Source organism: Microtus oregoni, unplaced genomic scaffold (genome assembly GCF_018167655.1).
Source record: "Microtus oregoni isolate MIOR12 unplaced genomic scaffold, Mior012 000020F_ref0000438, whole genome shotgun sequence".
In the NCBI taxonomy this organism is placed as follows: domain Eukaryota; kingdom Metazoa; phylum Chordata; class Mammalia; order Rodentia; family Cricetidae; genus Microtus; species Microtus oregoni.
Genome location: NW_024543079.1, coordinates 25,432,105 through 25,449,354, shown reverse-complemented (window position 1 = coordinate 25,449,354; position 17,250 = coordinate 25,432,105). Strand labels below are relative to the sequence as shown.

The 17,250-nt window shown below is 40.2% G+C and overlaps 1 protein-coding gene across 5 annotated transcripts in view; it reads right to left on the bottom strand.

The window, feature by feature from the left end:
* The window catches only part of Kif16b (kinesin family member 16B), a 264,942-nt gene that overhangs the window by 117,988 nt on the left and 129,704 nt on the right, over positions 1 to 17,250 (bottom strand). For all 5 annotated transcript variants that reach the window (XM_041670255.1, XM_041670256.1, XM_041670252.1 and 2 more), the window contains 3 exons: positions 8,286 to 8,405; positions 7,417 to 7,468; positions 6,774 to 6,911 (listed from right to left, as the gene is read on the bottom strand). In XM_041670255.1, the coding sequence (XP_041526189.1) occupies positions 6,774 to 6,911; positions 7,417 to 7,468; positions 8,286 to 8,405 (310 nt within the window). The remainder of the gene's footprint in view (positions 1 to 6,773; positions 6,912 to 7,416; positions 7,469 to 8,285; positions 8,406 to 17,250) is intronic.

Sequence of the window (17,250 nt, the reverse complement as noted above, 5' to 3'; positions counted from 1 at the left end):
AGGCTAATGTTTTTCTTCTTGAAACTTCATAGGGGAAACAGATTACTTCCTACAGGGGACAAGTCCATCCTTTCCAAGGAAAATGTGAATTTGACATGGAATACTTCATGAGCAATACAAAATCATACATGTTGCGAGAATGGCTGTTGGGTTATTTTGGGTTCACCAAGGCTTGTCTGGCTATGGTGCTACTTTCCACAACTCCTGCAGAATGTCAGCGTAAGCCTTGCCCTGGATGAGGGGGTCCTCTGTAGCCGCTGAAGGAGCCTCAGAAGGACTAACATGTCTAAAACAGATGGATGGGCTATCATAAAGGCAGCATAGCAAGTTGCTTGTTAAAAAATTTCTGCTTAGCTTGCAGACTTAATTCAAGGCACCTTACTAGGGAAAGTTCTATGATCTGTCAATTAAGAGTCAACCACACTGCCATCTTAGCTGATTTCAATACAAAATAAATATTAAAAATAGTTGTTTACAACCCAAGCCAGTCATTAACATCACAGTGCTTTACAGTTTAACAAGGCTCTTACAGAACACTGGTACTCTTGTAAAGACTGCTGGGGACAGTGAGGAGGCTATGTGACTAAGGGCCACCAAACAGAAAAGGATGAGTTTCTGCATCTTGGCTCGGACTAGAAGGAAGCTCAAAAATGCTCATTGCTATGAAACACCAATGAGAAGAAGTCCTCTGCTTTCAAATGAACAAGAAGTTCCCCGTACCAAGTAGAGGCAGCAGGAGGTCTCCAAGTTACCCAGGATGGTATGGCAGGCTCCTGTGGCTGTATGCTCCCTCTTTTCGTCTTTAAGTCCTTTGCCCTGGACATGGATGTAGGTAAACAGGGTAGAAGAAAGAGGGGAAGCAGAAAACTCCAATTTCCAGTTAGAGGAGAGAAGTAGGAAGATCCAAGGGAAAACTCCTGGGCACACAGTAGGAACTCCAACGTTGATTACCACAAGTGCACATATAGCCCTAAGCCTTGGTAGCATATTCAGCCTGAGAGATGGGCTAAGGGGCAGAAAACTGCTCAGACTATCCACATGGTCAGACCACTGCTAAGTGGACAGCCCAGAGGCCTTGACAGTGAACCAGCATTAGTGCTGCAACCACAATCTGTATAGGTGAGGCTGCTCCTAACTTAGGTGAGGGAATCAGCAAGGGAACATGCTCATTGAAGGAGGATATCGCAGTATCCCATCAAAGAATTTCAATGAAACTGACTCTCCTTTAACAAAATGTTCAAAACTTTCCGGATTCAAACCATTATCATTACTTCCTTAACAAAGGAAGTCAATGAATTGGGAAAACAATGCAAGCATGGCTGAGCCCTTTGAGCTAACAATAATAAACATATTTAAATAAGTATTTAAACTTTAAAACAAAAAGAAAATTAAAAATGCAAAAAGACATAAAACATAAAAAGTAGAACCAAATGTTGTGACCCAAAATCACAACAATCAGATAAACAAAAGCTTTGGAGGATGAGCCCTATAGCAGGAAGTGGTCATTGAGTAGTCAACTAGATAGCAAATCAGAGCATCAAAAGAACAGGAGACAACTAAAATATCTAATGTTTATATGATTAGAGACTCAGAATGAAAGAGATGTGTATACAGTAGAGGAAAATGTTTTTAAACAAATTATGGTGGCAAACTTCCCAACTCTAAAGACAGACAGACACCCACAGATTCAGAGGCTCAGTAAATTCCAAACTGGTAAACTTAAAGACACCCATGGCAACGCCCACTGTAAAGCCATCTAAGGCAATGTGAAGCCTAAGTTGTTGAAGGGATCAGAGAGACTAAAACAGGTATGAAGGATGAAAAAGAAAAGAAAGAGGTAGAGATAGGCAAATAGTTATTTTTCTGCTCATGTCAAGGGTGTCGAGAATCTGACTTCAGTGTGACTAGCTTTAGTCAGCTGCTCTCACGCAGAAGCATGCATCAGAATTACTTCTGGACATGAAAACCCACTGGGGTTTTTAGATCTAGATCTTTTGCAGCATAGGGCTTAGGAATCTGTGTATCTAATAAGCTCCAGGGTAGTGCTGATGTCACTGACCTGGGACATACTTGGAGAACCATTCTCTTTAAAAAAATAGTTCAGGTTTTAAAATTCAAAAAGAAAAATCTCAGTTTTCAGGTCTCTAACGTGAGGGAGGCATCTGACGGGTGCTCGGGTCAGTATAGTGGAGCCCACAAGGAACACGTTCTTCTCTCCCAGCTCTCTGAAGCATATACATTCTTAGTCTTAGCTGGATACCGTGGTTTAACCCTCAAATATCTATTTTCTTTTCCAGTTCCACTAAAATTCTTTTTAATTTGTCACTGAGCAACTCACAGCAGCCATCCAGCAGATGAAAATTTTATCAAAGGCTCCTTTGCTCCACTCTGTAGACAATCACCTGTTCACTCTTTTAGGGTACTTGAGTAAAAGCAAATATGTTCTGGCACTCAAGCATATCACATTCAAATGCACCTAACTGTGAATTTCCAAGATGCAGTTTCTGTAGCACTTTTAAAATGAGAGGTGAATGTTCAATGAATCTGGCAGGCCAGCAAGAAGACCAAAGGTATCCACTGATATGAATGTAAAAATTATTTACATTTAACAGTGATCAGCTTTAAAAATATATATTACATCAAAAACTAATTCAGATAAGAAAGCCTAGTTCCTGGAAATTCCAAGAAAAGGCTGAAGTATTTGCTGAATTACTACACACTTGATTATTGTGCCATTTCTTATTAAATATATGGTGGTTAAGTTTGGGAGAACTTAAGAGCTTAGACTCCCAAGAAGAGCTGTGGTCTCTGGATATAAATAAGACATTGTGGTCAAGAATTTGCCTTCTTCTTTCTATGGGTTCATTTATGGAGCTATAATGGAATCACAAGTGGTAGGTGATCTGAGCTTTGGACACACACTAAGAGATGGGTATATTTAGACCTGAAGATGAAGGAAAAGGTGTCTGATGTCAAATATTAGACAATACACAAGGAATATTCCATCCCATTCATGGTTACAATTCCAGCAAATACTCTTCATTTTACTGACAATGCCAATGGATGAAACCTTTCCTTTTCTTTATTATGTGTGTGTGTGGGGGGGGGGGAGGGCTATGCTATTTGAAAGAAGGCAGTTCATTGACACAAGTTAAAAATGAAGAACATTAAAAACAAAACAAAAAAAAAACTTGTCCCTAATGATGACAACCTTCTAAATTTAGACAAATCTATTTTTTTGGCATTCACAGTGTGTTAAGTGGTTTATTTAGATAAGGAAGATGTAATTACTACTTGTGCTTTTTTTTTTTTAATGACACAGCCTAGTACATTTCCAAATGAAAGTAATTTACCAATGAAGAGGCAGCTGACTACGGAATATCAGCAATAAGGTGGAAGTTGGTGATAAAAGGGGAGGGCACCGTGAGTGACATAAGGTGAAGCTGAGATGTAGTCAGCTAAGGGTGATGTGTAAGACATGGATATGATGTGGGTTGGTATTCGGGTGATGTGGTAAGACATGGATATGATGTGGGTTGGTATTCAGGTGCTGTGTAAGACATGGATATGATGTGGGTGGTATGCATCTGGGCTCCTATCCTATATTCCTGCTGTTCGGAAAGCAGGGAACTGTTAAAAAACTGTTCCTTCTGTGTGTCTTTCATGAACCCAATTAGCAGTTTACCGAACAGGTCAATTCTGAGGACCAAGAAATAAAGGGCCAGAAAGGATGACAGGCCAGTAGCCACTACAGTAAGCCAGAGACTGGAGTTAGTTAGAACAACAGGTGTGGGAAACCAAAGTGGCCCGGACTTCACGATCCTCGGGGCTATAAATAGAACCTGTGCCTGGCTTGGAAAGCCAAAAAGATTTAACAACAGATACAAGTCAAGGATTCAGAGGGTAAAAGTATGAATAATAATAATGAGAGATAATGAATAGTCTGCTATCATTTTGTCAGTGTTCTGTACTAATACAGCAGCTGTCCAGCTACCCCAAGATCCAGCTCCAAGAGGCTTGGCAGCCAAAAGTTAATTCAAAACATCTGACTTTGCAAAAATCACCTAAGCAGGACTGTGCAGAAGTACTCTACAGAACAGACTTTAAAAAGCTGCTTCATGGGGAAAAGCCAAGAAGGGTTTTAAGTATAAAAATACTGTTTGACTTAATCCTGCTTCATTTATTGTATTTTTAATGAAGTCCATTTTTTTATATTTTACTATAGGTTTTAAAAAACTAAATGCTTATTGAAGTCTATGATCCTTGTCTATAAATGCTAAAGTTGCCTTTTTCCTCTCTGGCAGGGAAGATGATCTGGAGGAGGATGGGTCAGTCCCATTCATCGCTTTTATTAGAGTCAAAAACCTCCAGTTTATAATATCACTCTGCAATTTAAAAACATGTTTCAGTTTTCATTTTAAAAATCGACAAACACTAAGCAAGCCAAAGTAGATAATTTTATTCCTTAGTTTACGATGGACAGGATATATATTAATGAAATAAAGTCTAGGTTAAAAAAAGAAAAAAAAGTTGCCATCTCGTTACTCTCACGCAATGCCTTGATTTGATGCCATCTAGCATTCCCCAGCTCGGAGGCTTGTTAGTGGCATTTATACTCTGTACAATGCTCTTTCATCTTAAACATGGTGGAAGCAGTTCAGCAGCTCAGCATAATGCTGGAGGAACTCAAGCCCACTGGATCTGAACATCACCATGGAACCACGACAATAAAAGAATTAAGAGCATCCCATAGGGAAAGACAAGTGTTGCCATTAGCCTTCAACGTCAATTAGTTCTATGACTCTTAGCCAAAGTCACATCTGAGATAGACTAAAAGGTCAGAAGTTTGCTTCCTAACCTGAATGACTACCCAAAGTAGACATATTTTAAAATGAGCTACCTAGTTGAGTAGAAGAACAAAATAAAATAAGGTATAATGTAAAATAAAGTTACTTCATGTAGACATTTATCAATAAGCTTTAATCTAGAGGAGAATTAAACACATAGTTACAGCTATCTGAAAAATTTCTGCAAACTCAGCAAACTCGTGATCCCGCTTCCTTCCTGGGGAGTACAGGAGAAAAGAATCACTCAAGGTTAAATGTTAAGGAAGGTCTACACAGAGCCCACACTGGAGAGCACCCTTTAAAGAATTGAAAAATTCTAGAAATGTACAAGGTGAATCTAGAATATCTTGCCTCAGAAGGTATGCGAGAGCTCACAAATCAATGAAGTCAAGCCAAAACACACAGACGCCACCTTGAAGAAACTCACACTGGCCAAATCTGAGACAATTTGAACATTCAAAATAAATAAAGGCAAAGCAGAGGAAATACTAAATACAGTGACTAACTATGCAACACTGTTACTAAAAACTAAAAAATGCAGAAGAAATGATAAGAAAATCTTTTTAGCAACCAACAGAATAATAATAATTCAGCAAAATTTTAAAGACAGTTTCTGAAACAGTAAGTCAACATGTGACAAAGGAAAGAATACTGATAACCAAAGTGCCTTCCCAAAGCATTATCTAAAGCCAAAGTCAAAGGAAGAAACTACACAGGAAAAAAGCTTAGCCAGCTGCATGTTTACCAAGGACCCAAAGGGAGAGCCATCAGCAGTGGATGATGGGAGAGGAGGAAAATGCAGCATTGTCAGAAATGCATTATATTGGAGGTGTAAGTCACTCAGTGTCACAGCCCTTGCCTAGTCTGCACAAGTCTGGCCCAGCACTTCCTGAAAAACAAACAAAAATCTAACTACGCACGGCACCAGAGAAATCCTACAGAGGGAATGCCTACAATGCCTCTGACACACTCTTTTCAATGTCATAAAGTCCAAGAAAGACCAAGGACCTGCTCTGGAATGAAGAAACTAGAGATGTGGCCAACACGACCACGCACAAAGCTGTATCCACGAGAAGCAGAAGGCCAAACCTAAATGAACCAAATCTGAGGATCACCATTAGTTTCCTAGCTGTATGGCTGACCTGGAGATGTATGGAGAATCTCACTGGTGGAGGAAATATACGCAAAGGTACTCAAAGACTGGAATCCGTCATAAGCGGAATCCCATCCTTCCCCTAGAGGACATGTAATCCACACAGCTTGGAACAGTTGGAACCTTTAGGATGAGGAGTCTCCTGGAAGGTCTTCAGAGAGGTATGGTGTGCCTCCCTCTTCTCTGTTTTCAGGTCATGAGATTTAATTCACCACAGGCTCAAATCCAAAGGACTAAGTCTGACTGGAACGACCTTTTCTCTTTATAATCTTATCAATTTAGCTACAGAGAAAAAGAGCAGACTAATTAACATATACTGGCTACTTTCACATGGCTCTGTGATTTGAAAGTTCTGCATCTATTCTTTTCTTTTTTTTAGAATACTGAAGTTGTTTCCAACAGAAAAGACATCATACCCATCCTGTGTATACAATTGTAACTACTCATAAGAAGGACATAAACACTGAAAGCAAAAGTCTTAAAGGAAATCACTGTTATTAAATTTTCTTGTAATAGGTACTTTTTCACTTAAAATCATCTAATAGCTAATTCTCACAACCACAAATATTCATAAATATGTCATGTTTAATTTAACAAGAAAGTGGGTGTAATGAAGCAGCCCCCCAGTAAGACAAAGAGAAAACACAAGGAGGCAAATAGTCTTAAATAGTCTTTAACCTCTGTGTCCCTTAATCAGCAAGATGCATATGCTCCCCAAGGCAAGCTTGCTTTCTCAACAGATACAGAGAACTCTGAAAAGCAAAACCAGATACCTTGATTTAGCTGTGTAGCATCCACAATCTGAACACCATTCACAGAGCACTGGGACCCGCTCAGGGGTATCAGAGTCACCGTTCCCCCAACATTCTCAAAGACACAGTGCTCACTTTCCAAGTCAAGACCATGAAGGACTAGGAGAGAAAAACAAAGGAGAAAGTTGGTCCCCACTCGGGTGTCTGCTATAATGACTCCCAATTATTTATCTCTTTTCCATTTTGAATGCCTGCTACACAAAAACACTGTGGACAATTACATTGAGTGAGTCTGCGATGGTCACCTCAGAGGGTCTGGCCACCCTCCACCCCGTGACAGTGAGCTCTGGCATGGCAACTTATTCTTCTTAACAAGAATACAAGTTGAGTAGCTGTTTAACTGGGAATCTCTGTTTAATGTAGACAAACTCCCGCCAGCCACAGGGAGACATAAGAACGAAAGCCTCTGTGGGTCTACGAGCCATGAGCACCTCTGCACTTTCAGGCAATGCCTCCCAGAAGGATGTTTTCTAAACTCATATATACCAAGCAATATGCTTCAACATTTTCTATTACAACTACTTCAATGTCAATTAAGAAAACGAAGGTTGTTTATTAAATATGTTTCTTTAAAACCACTGGCAGATCATTGATAGAGTCTCACCAATATCTTGCTCTGTTGAAGCATCTTCTCGGCCAACGTAAGTCTGCCCTTCCTGAGAAGAAAATTCAATAATATTCATGAGTGAGTGCAGAGCAAAAGCCTGCTTCTCCACTTCTCATTCCATCTTGATGCATTTCACCTGCCAGGCGACAGACTGAGCAGGGTCTGGGGCATGAAAGGGCCTCAGTGAGCTCAGAGGACCGAACACTGCAGTGACACCCTGTGTGATCTGCTAAGTACTAGCACCACTGCAGAGGCCAACTGCTCAAGAAGGCCAAGGCTTGGCCTCAATTTTAAGGATGTTTCAGATCCTTTCTACAGAGTTCCTCTGTCAGTGGACAAGGGTTGCTTTGTGTCCAAAGACACACGATATGAGAGGCCACAAAACTCAAGAGAGAACAACCTCATTTTGGGTCAAAGATGACAGAGAATTTATTAAAATCAAGGTTACAGAGGCACTCCTTGAGAACTCACAAGGAATTCTGCTCTCTAGCCAAGCTTGACCATCTATAATTACCAGGAGGAACAAGCAACTGTGCACAAAACAAATCCTAGTTCTGTATCCTTGCTCCTTCCTCAGTTTTTTTCTACCTTATTCCTCCCCCCATCTACTTTTTTCCCTGATTCCACAGAAGAGAAGCCTAAACGGATGACTCATCATTTAACTTCAGAACTCCATCAACACAGGAACTTCAAATACCACTGAATCCCAACGAACTGTAGAAAATCCCCAAAGGCTCAAGGATTTGTTGTATATTCTTTAATTTAATAGTTGTATTCGTGGCCATAAAGTATTATAATAAACCTTGCTAGAGTCTAAAGGGAAATCTGGAAACAAAATTAGAATGTTCCACTTAAGCAGTTTCTACCTTCAAGTGATACAAGATGATCCCAGTACTCAGAAGGTCATCATCAATGCCAATCAAGTGAGGCAGCTCGGAGTCCAGAACCACACCAATCCCCTCTTTCCTGAGGGCTAGAGTCTGCTCCTGAAATTAGGAGAAAACAGAGAAGAAAAAGGTTACTTTGGGGAAAGACAACTTCATATTAGTTGTTCTTTAGATATTTGAAATAAGTCATATTTTATTTCTTATAATAAAAAAGCAGAAAGAAAAATGGACTTTAAATTTCATGTGGAAAACCTGGCAGGCAGTAGGCAAAGTGAACTTGGAGCATATAAAATGTTCAACACAAAATGAATTAAACTCTTAGCTTGATATATATAACCTTTTCAAAGTCAATCTCAAGGCCCATCTCCCTTAGCAAAGACTTTACAATCACCCTCTATAAAGTAATCTTTTGTCCGTCTTCAAATCCTACACTTTAATAGCTAGAAGTCTCTTTAATTGCCCGTTCTTCTCTCTGGTCATCAAGTTGTATTGAGCATGCTCTCAAGACAACAGCTCCAAGACTGAACAGAGCATCTCTACACCAGAGAGAACCTCCAGACTCCCCATCATCTTCTCAGGGATGCAGACCACTCCCACCTACACACAGCTGTAACAGTTCTTCCCACTCCATTTCTGGGATGGTTTTAATGAGAAATGTTCCTCCATAGTCTTAGGTATTTAAACATTTGGTCCCCAGCTGGTGGCACTGTTTTAGAAGGGTTAGGTAGTAGAGCTTTGCTGGAGGAAGTAAATCACTGAGACCAGGATTTAAGATTAAAAACTTCCTACCATTTCTAATTTGCTCTGTCTTCTTCATGCTTGCCATGGAAGGTGTGAGACCCCAGTTTCCTGCTGCCATGGCTGCACTGTACTGCCATATGTCCTCATTATGATGGACTCTTATCGCTCTGAACTATAATTCAAACTAAGTTTTTTTCCTCTGCAAGCTGTCCTGGTCATGTTTCTATCACAGCAACAGAAAAGTAACTGACACAAACCACAATGCCCATCACCTCCCTCGGCCCAGCTTATCCTTCTAGACCCCACCATGTGCTTTGTGTCCCCTGAGAGAAGCATTGCATGCCCCAAATTTCCCTGTACTTCTCCTGTTCCTCCCTGCTACTCTTTTGACATTATGCCATGGAGGCTGCCAATCTTGGAGTCTACTCATACTGGATCATGGACCTTATCCTAACTCTTGACTTACCAGCCATTCACTTGCTGAGGACCTTTAAATTAAAATTGACAGGATGTACCTCTCCCTTAAATTCCATACTTGCATAAACACACACACACACACACACACACACACACACATTCCTGCCTAACTCAGTATCTATATATAAATACCAGATTGGTAGCTCAAACTTAACATATTAGTGAACAAATAAATAACCAGAAACAAAACCCCTCAAACTTTCAGACTATCCACTTCATCTCAGCAAATACCAATCTCCATTTCAGTTATTCAAACAGAAAAACTGTAGCAATACTTCACTCCTTTCTTTCTCTAAATTCTACTCTTTTTGTTTGTGCTTTTGAGACAAGGTTTCTCTGTGTAACAGTTCTAGCTGCCCAGGAACTAGCTCTTGTAAAGCAGGCTGGCATCTATTTTCTAATGCTCATAATACCCTTCATCTCCCCAAGGCAGTGGCAACCCAAACTGCCTCTGGATAATGTCATGTGTCCCCAGTGTACACAAAGAGCCTTGGTTGAAGCATTCTCTTCCACAGGTACATATCAGGCCTCATCACTTCCTTCATGACTCAGTTCAAAGTCCCTCACTCCATCCTACTACTAGGCTGTTCTGTTGCAGGAGCACCTTCCACTCCTTTAGCCAACAGCCTTTAAGATACCAGCCCACTTGGGCATCATCTCTTTTGCTGTAAAAAAGCAGTGGTAGCCATGCTCTCTCTCTTTCTTGCTTCAGGCTCCTCTTCGAGCTACTAGACTCCTTTCCTGGTCACAGAGAGGGCTGTTGTCTAGGACGGTAATCTATAAGTTTTTTTCCTTTTATTAATCATAATTTCAAACTGGTGTGGGATTGTTTTGTGATTTACGCATTCATTGCTTCATGCTTTCTTGTGCCCCTTTTTAGAAGCTCTACAACTCTTGTTGCCAAGGGACAGCTAAGTGGGGAGATATAAGAAGTTAGGGCAGTCTGTCATATATGGACCTAGAGCATTCCCCCAGAGAAGAAACCAGCGGGCTCTTGTCTTCACTCCACACCGAACTGGTCCAAAACTAAATTCAAGGCTCTGGAGAAGTTCAAGGTGGGAAGTTCAAAGATTCTAAGAAATTTAGGGTGAAATTTCAGATGAAATGGAGCAGTGCTAATTCTGAACTAAATAAAACCTAAGTGTGTGACAATGTTGATGAATTGGGTAGTGGATTCTAGCTACTGACCAGGTGTTTCAGGAGAAGCTATTCCTAGTGAACATCTCTCCCACTCTTACCTACCAAACACACATATCTCTATTTCATAGTAGATACCTAAGTACCTTTTATTTTGGGGAGGAATCTATGCAAGGTACCATTTAATCAGGCAAACAACATACCACCTACAATTCTCTAAGCAAGAGATTCTGAACCTCTCAAGCTAGAATCAAAGCAAAACTCAATTCTTGACCTTAAAGGAGCTAGTGATAATTTCAGGATGGGGCACGAAGAGTGAGAAACCATTTGGAACTTGCTTCTCTGGAAATTTTAGGTTTCAGATGCACACATGGAAACCTGAAACCACACAAGAGGGCGATAGAATAAAGGGACCCAGGTAGATTTATTTTAAAGGCACATAAAATCCACCACTTGGAAGAAAGCAATTTAATTAAACAACCATTAAATAGATATGCAGAGAAATGACCAGTGCATAAGTTAGATTCTAGAAAGGGAAATGAAGCATATCATCATTCTTCAATTATTTCTCCTATCAACCTCAGGCTTTGAGATCAAGAGATTCAGTAACCTTGATTTATGATGCCAAGGCCCTTGTGAACCATGGCTGAAATGAGGGCTCTAAATAGAATGGGTCCTACTTCTACTTCTCGTTGGTAGGATCCATGCCTCTCCTCCTGATGATGGAATTCCAATAGAAATGAGATGCATGCGATATCATGTGTGTGTGTCTGTCTGTGTGTGTGTGTATGCAGAATTTAATAACACAGCTCCACCTATAAAACAGTGTCACACACCTTTAATCCCAACACTTGGGAGGCAGAGGGAGATTGACCTCTGTGACTTCAAAGTGTGGTAGCACACGCCTTTAATCCCAGTGCCTAGAAGGCAGAGACAAACAGATCTCTGAGTTCAAGGTGTAGTATCTTACACCCTTAATCCCAATGCCTGGGAGGCAGAGACAGGCGGATCTCTGAGAGTTCAAGGACAGCCTGGTCTACAGAGTTATTCCCGGACAAAGATATACAGAGAATATAAAATAAAAGTAAAAATAAACGAAATAGAGTAAAAATAAAGCCACACAAAGATGGAAAATACACAGAGAATCTTGATACTGTATGCTATTATGCTCTCTTTGAATTGTTTGAATGCTGAGAAAAGAGCAACAGCTGCTAAAAGATATTTGTTTATAATGCTGCTGAACTAATCCAACATAGATATTTTGAAAATGCCTTGACTTTGAAATTTGGATCTAAGGACATGATGCATTGGAAAGGAGTTTCTTATTTTGTTTTCACAGAGGGTGAGAGTCTGTGGATTGCTTCTATCCCAATACGGTATGATGGACTACGCTCTCCTGAAGGGTTGCTGTGAACACCATCAGAAAATTGCTTCGCTCAACTGCCAACTAAGATGAAACTAGCACACAGGTTATACCATGAAAGACCTAATTAACGACGCCCCCATTCAGCAGGAAGCAGTTTGGAGAGAAAAAACTGCACCCACGTTCCCAAATATGGTTTATAAACGCTCTTTTACATTTAAAGGGGGATATGATATAGGTATGAATAATTTGCATTAGTATAGATTTTGCTTTATTGATAGAGATTTAAGGTCAATTTTGTTATATGCATATGTATTTCTGATATTGATTAAGGTATTGTGATTGTGTAGTTCATTTAAAAATGTAACGTATATAGGTTGTTAATAATAATAGTCAAGTTTGTAGTCATGTTAGATAAGATTTTCTAGATGTGCATAAATATATTTTAGATAGGCATTCTTCATATTTTTCAAAGATTATAGAATATGGCATTTTAAATGTTATAATAACTTAGGGCTTTTCATGACAATGAGACACTCTGCTCCTGGCAGCACCAATCTACTTCAAGAGGAAGATGGGCATCGAAGAGGATACTTATGGAGTTTGATAGCCATTTGGGCAAGAAACTGCTCTTGCCTGGACTGTTGCATAAACTGGACACAGAGAACCCGCAGAGAAAGGACTACTGAACTTGCCTAAAGGTGAGATGGTCTTTCGGGGTTCCTGATTCATGAAAGAGTCTGCGAGACATTCTGCAGGACACAACAGATAGTGACTGAACTGCCGTTGAAATTTCCTGCTTCATGGAAATGTCTGCTGGAAACTATGGGCCTGTAGGCCGAAGATGGATGCCCCAACGGTACAGAGAAACTTTGGGTGACTGTCCAGGCAGCAAGATGTCTCCGTCATTTCTAGAGTTTTGGATTTCTTGTTTGCTTAGGTAATATTATATCCTTCTGGAGTCTTTATGGAGTTAAAGAATATAAAGATAGTTATAGTTTTCCTTAGTTATGATAAAGATTATTGTAATTTTTACTTGATAACTGTTTTGTTATATGTAATTTTGCTAAGTTAAAGTTAAAGCCTTCCTTTTTTTTTTTGTTTAAACAGAAAAAGGGGAAATGATGGAGGAAGGTCATTGGTTAAGTAATAAAGAAACTGCTTGGTCTCATAGGTTAGAACATAGGTGGGTGGAGTAAACAGAACAGAATGCTGGAAGGAAGAGGAAGTGAGCTCACAGAGACGCTATGCTCCCCTCTCCCGGGCTGACGTGATAGCTCTGCTCTCTGAAGCAGACGTGATGGAGCAAGCCGCCAGGTCAGACATGCTGAATCTTTCCCGGTAAGCGCACCTAGTGGTGCTATGCAGATTATTAGAAATGGGTTAGGCAAAATATGAGAATTAGCCCGTAAAAGGCTAGAGCTAGTGGGCCAAGCAGTGTTTAAAAGAATACAGTGTCTGTGTAATTATTTCGGGTCATAAGCTAGCCGTTCAGGAGCCGGGCGGGACGAAAAGCAGGCCCGCAGCTCCTACTACACCATTGGAAGGTCTAGTCTCTGAGCCAGGTGATGATCCTTTATAAAAGTTAAAGGCTCCATGGTCATGACCTGTTTCCACCATAGACATGAAAAGAAAAGTGACTCCTCTCTTAAGTCCAGAGCCATTGTGTTTTCTTTCTACAAAAATTATGGGTGAGAACCCCCACCACCAGAAAAAGAAAGGAAGGAAAGAAGGAAGGAAGAAAGGAGGGAGGGAGGGAATATTTTTAATCATAACACTTCTGACTTAAACCAGAAAAATCATTTTGTATTACATCCAAGTTCACTCTAATATTCTTTACCAAAAACCAAAAAATGAAAAGTGCTTTTTTTTTCTTCCTTGAAGTAAGTTTTAAAGACTCTGGAAAGCATTGGAAATGCACAACTTTGAAGCTATTAGGTCAAAAGCACTACTTGTCCCCACTCACCCCAACATACACGCATGCACGCGCATGTACACACACATACACACACACATGCACGCACTTGTACATATGTGGCATGGGGCAAAACCTGCGCCCAGAAAAGTTTCCTAGGCTGGAGAGTGGGGCAGATGAAGTTTAGATTAATGCTGCCCTAAAGCTCCATGACATTCAAGCTGCATTCGACTACATGATAATATAAAAGTGTCACCTCATAAAACTGAAAACGAGGGTTTAAATCATTGCTCAAGTGAAAAAGTAATTTCAGACAAAAATATCTATCACATATAAAATATTTATTGAGTGGCATCTACTGTTATACATAATTTATGAAACACCTCTTGGATAAGACAGAATGCTTAACATAGAGGTACTGGCTCCCCTCCCATAACTCCTGGCACAATGGGCCTCAAAGAAAGAAGTGAAATATGTAGAGCTGCAGATAGCTTACAGTGAAACAAAGTTTTAAGCCAACCGAATGCCTTTGCATGAAAAGGGAATGTAAGAGTGATTAGAAGTGTCAGAATAGCATCAAGTCATCTTAAACAATGTGTCTCTCAAAGCTGAAAAAAAAAAAGCTCACTGTGTTTTGCCTCAACCTCCAGACACCTAGTCACATAAAACATTTCTGAATGTGAAATGTGTGTTTGAACAGAAGACAGAGCACCTCAGTCACATTTTGAGGACCTTGGGGTGACGGAGAAGGTTACAAGCAAGGATTCCTGAATTCAGAGAAGATCCTATAAAGGGTACTATTTGCTATGGAGGAGGAGCTTGTAGTCACCACACAATATTACAGTGAACAAGATTCAACTTTTTAAATCATGACTCTATCCTTACTTTCTCACACTGAGTAATGTAAAACTCAACTACTTTCTTGAATAAATGAGTAAGTTAAGATCAATAGAAAAGCGTCCTGAACCAGGAGTGTAACTCAATGGCAGAGCAGGAGCTTGGCTTGCATGAGGTCTTGGCTCACACTGAGTCTGCTAAGAGGCGATAGTGTGCCAGGTTCATCTTAAATCACTCACTGGGTGCTTGCTATTTGGTAGTAGACATAGTGATTTTTAAAGTGGGTTTTTCCCCAAAGAGTTAACAATTAATAAATGTCAGATTTTTTGTAGAAATTTAGTCTTACATATTTTACCAACTAGTAACATGGTATAGCTCTGACTCACAGAAAGTGTAGCTAACTTCCTTTATGTACACTGTAAAAATTTGTCACTCATATTTGTTTAATAAAATGCTGATTGGCCAATAACAAGGCAGGAAGTATAGATGGGGCAGCCAGACTAAGAGAATTCTGGGAAGAGGAAAGGAAGCGTCAGTCACCAGCCAGATGCTGAGGAAGCACGACTAGAATGCTGCACTGTACCAAGCCAAGGGACTAAACAGACAACAATTATGGGTTAATTGAAATGGCAAGAGCCAGTTAATAATAATCCTGAATTAACAGGCCAAATAGTTTATAATTAATATAAGCCTCTATTCTTTCTTTGGGATCAAACAGCTGCTGAACTGTGTAGGACAGAAACTTCCATCTACAGGTCCCTGTTCAATATATTCATATTTTCTCCAGACGTGTTTTGGTTAGAGAAGACTATTTTCTGTTCGGAATTGTGATGGAATTGTGTTCCTCCCATCCTGACAAATGAATGACGTTAGTGATACCAATTTGTGGCAACAGGTAGACTGCATTTCCTTTCCTACGAAACACTGAAGAGAGGACCACTGTCTCCTGAAACAGAACATCCTTGGTGAAAGTATTGAGTCAATTGAACTTTTAGTGCATAGCAGACAAGTTGGTTTTTTTTTTTTTTTTTTTTTTTAGCTCATATCCCATTACCCATGAAGTTCGGTGGTATGATTAGGGCAGATCTCAGCCATGAACAGTCTTTCCTTTTTCCTGGAACACAATGCACTATACCAATCTGCACACTCAGCTTTTCCATTTTATGAAAATTGCCCCGTCTTCCTTTCCATTCTCAGTTGCATCTGCTGGCTGTCTACTCCAGGAACAGTGATTACCCCAACACTGCACTGTCTCAGTCCCTCCCTTCTAGCTTCCAGCCATATCAACATCCAGATCACTTCATTTGCGCGCACTCATGTTAGCCAGCATTCACTCCAGTAACTTGATTTTCAATGCTATCTATTATTTTCCTTGAGGTTTCTAATTTTATTTATTAGTTCTGCAATAATGTCGTCTTAGACCTCAAGATCATTCTTTAGTCTACAATCTCTCTTTTCCATCTCCTCTGTTTTTTATTATCATCTCGCTTTGTTTATTGAGTTCCTGCTTCTCATTAGCCTGTTTTATGGAATGAAAGGACTGTAAGGCTCCCCTTTCTTGCCCTGACATATGTTTTCATCTAGATTAGGACTGTTTTGTCTTTAGACGGTTTATGATTCATATTCATTCTCTTCCACCCCTCCTTTTACATAACGGTCCTACTTTTCTTCACTAGAAAATTCCATATTCTTAACACAAGGCTCCTGTCCTGTCATATCTGTGACCCTTCTCGTCGGAAGGACTGAGTAGTCTGAATTCTTGACCACTTTTCTCTAGCCAAGCAACAAGAGGAGACAGAAGCCCTATAGAAGGTGTCTGGAGACTCAGGGCTCTGTCCTCTCTTACGAGTCCTCTAAGGAGTTCCTCCTCCTGCTTGGGAGGACTAATTCCAAGGGATGAAGGAAGGCAGCTCCAGCTTCCTAGCCTGTCACCAGGACTTCTAGCACCAGCTGTTTTCATTGCATCCCAGTTGCCACCATCAGTACTACTGCCCGTCAACGACAGAGAAGAACTGCCTTGTTACTCTTGAGACTGAAGCATACTGAGAAGGGGTTTTAGGATCTTCATGGGTTTGGCATCTAAGTCACTCTACCTCCTCCTCCTCAGCAGCCAGCTTATGATTTTTTTTTCATCTTGCTTCCTTTTGAGAATTTCATGGGGCTATTATAGCCACAGGGATGTATATGTTGTTTTTTTTATTATTTTCTCAGTTTTTTTGAAATCTGTGATATTATCTCTAACTAATTCTTTAGTACAGAAGTCAAGGATGGTATTTCAACATTCTACAAACAGCAGCAGAGGCAGAAACCAAGGGCATGAACACAAGAAGCCAATAGAGAATCCCTTTAGCTGACAAACTGGAAAGGGCTCTCTCTGGGAAGATGGCATTGGTATTGATTTAGACACTGGAGAATATTTGACAACTTTGAAAACAAAAATTGGGTGCAACCACAAGAGTTGAACCTAGCAAAGA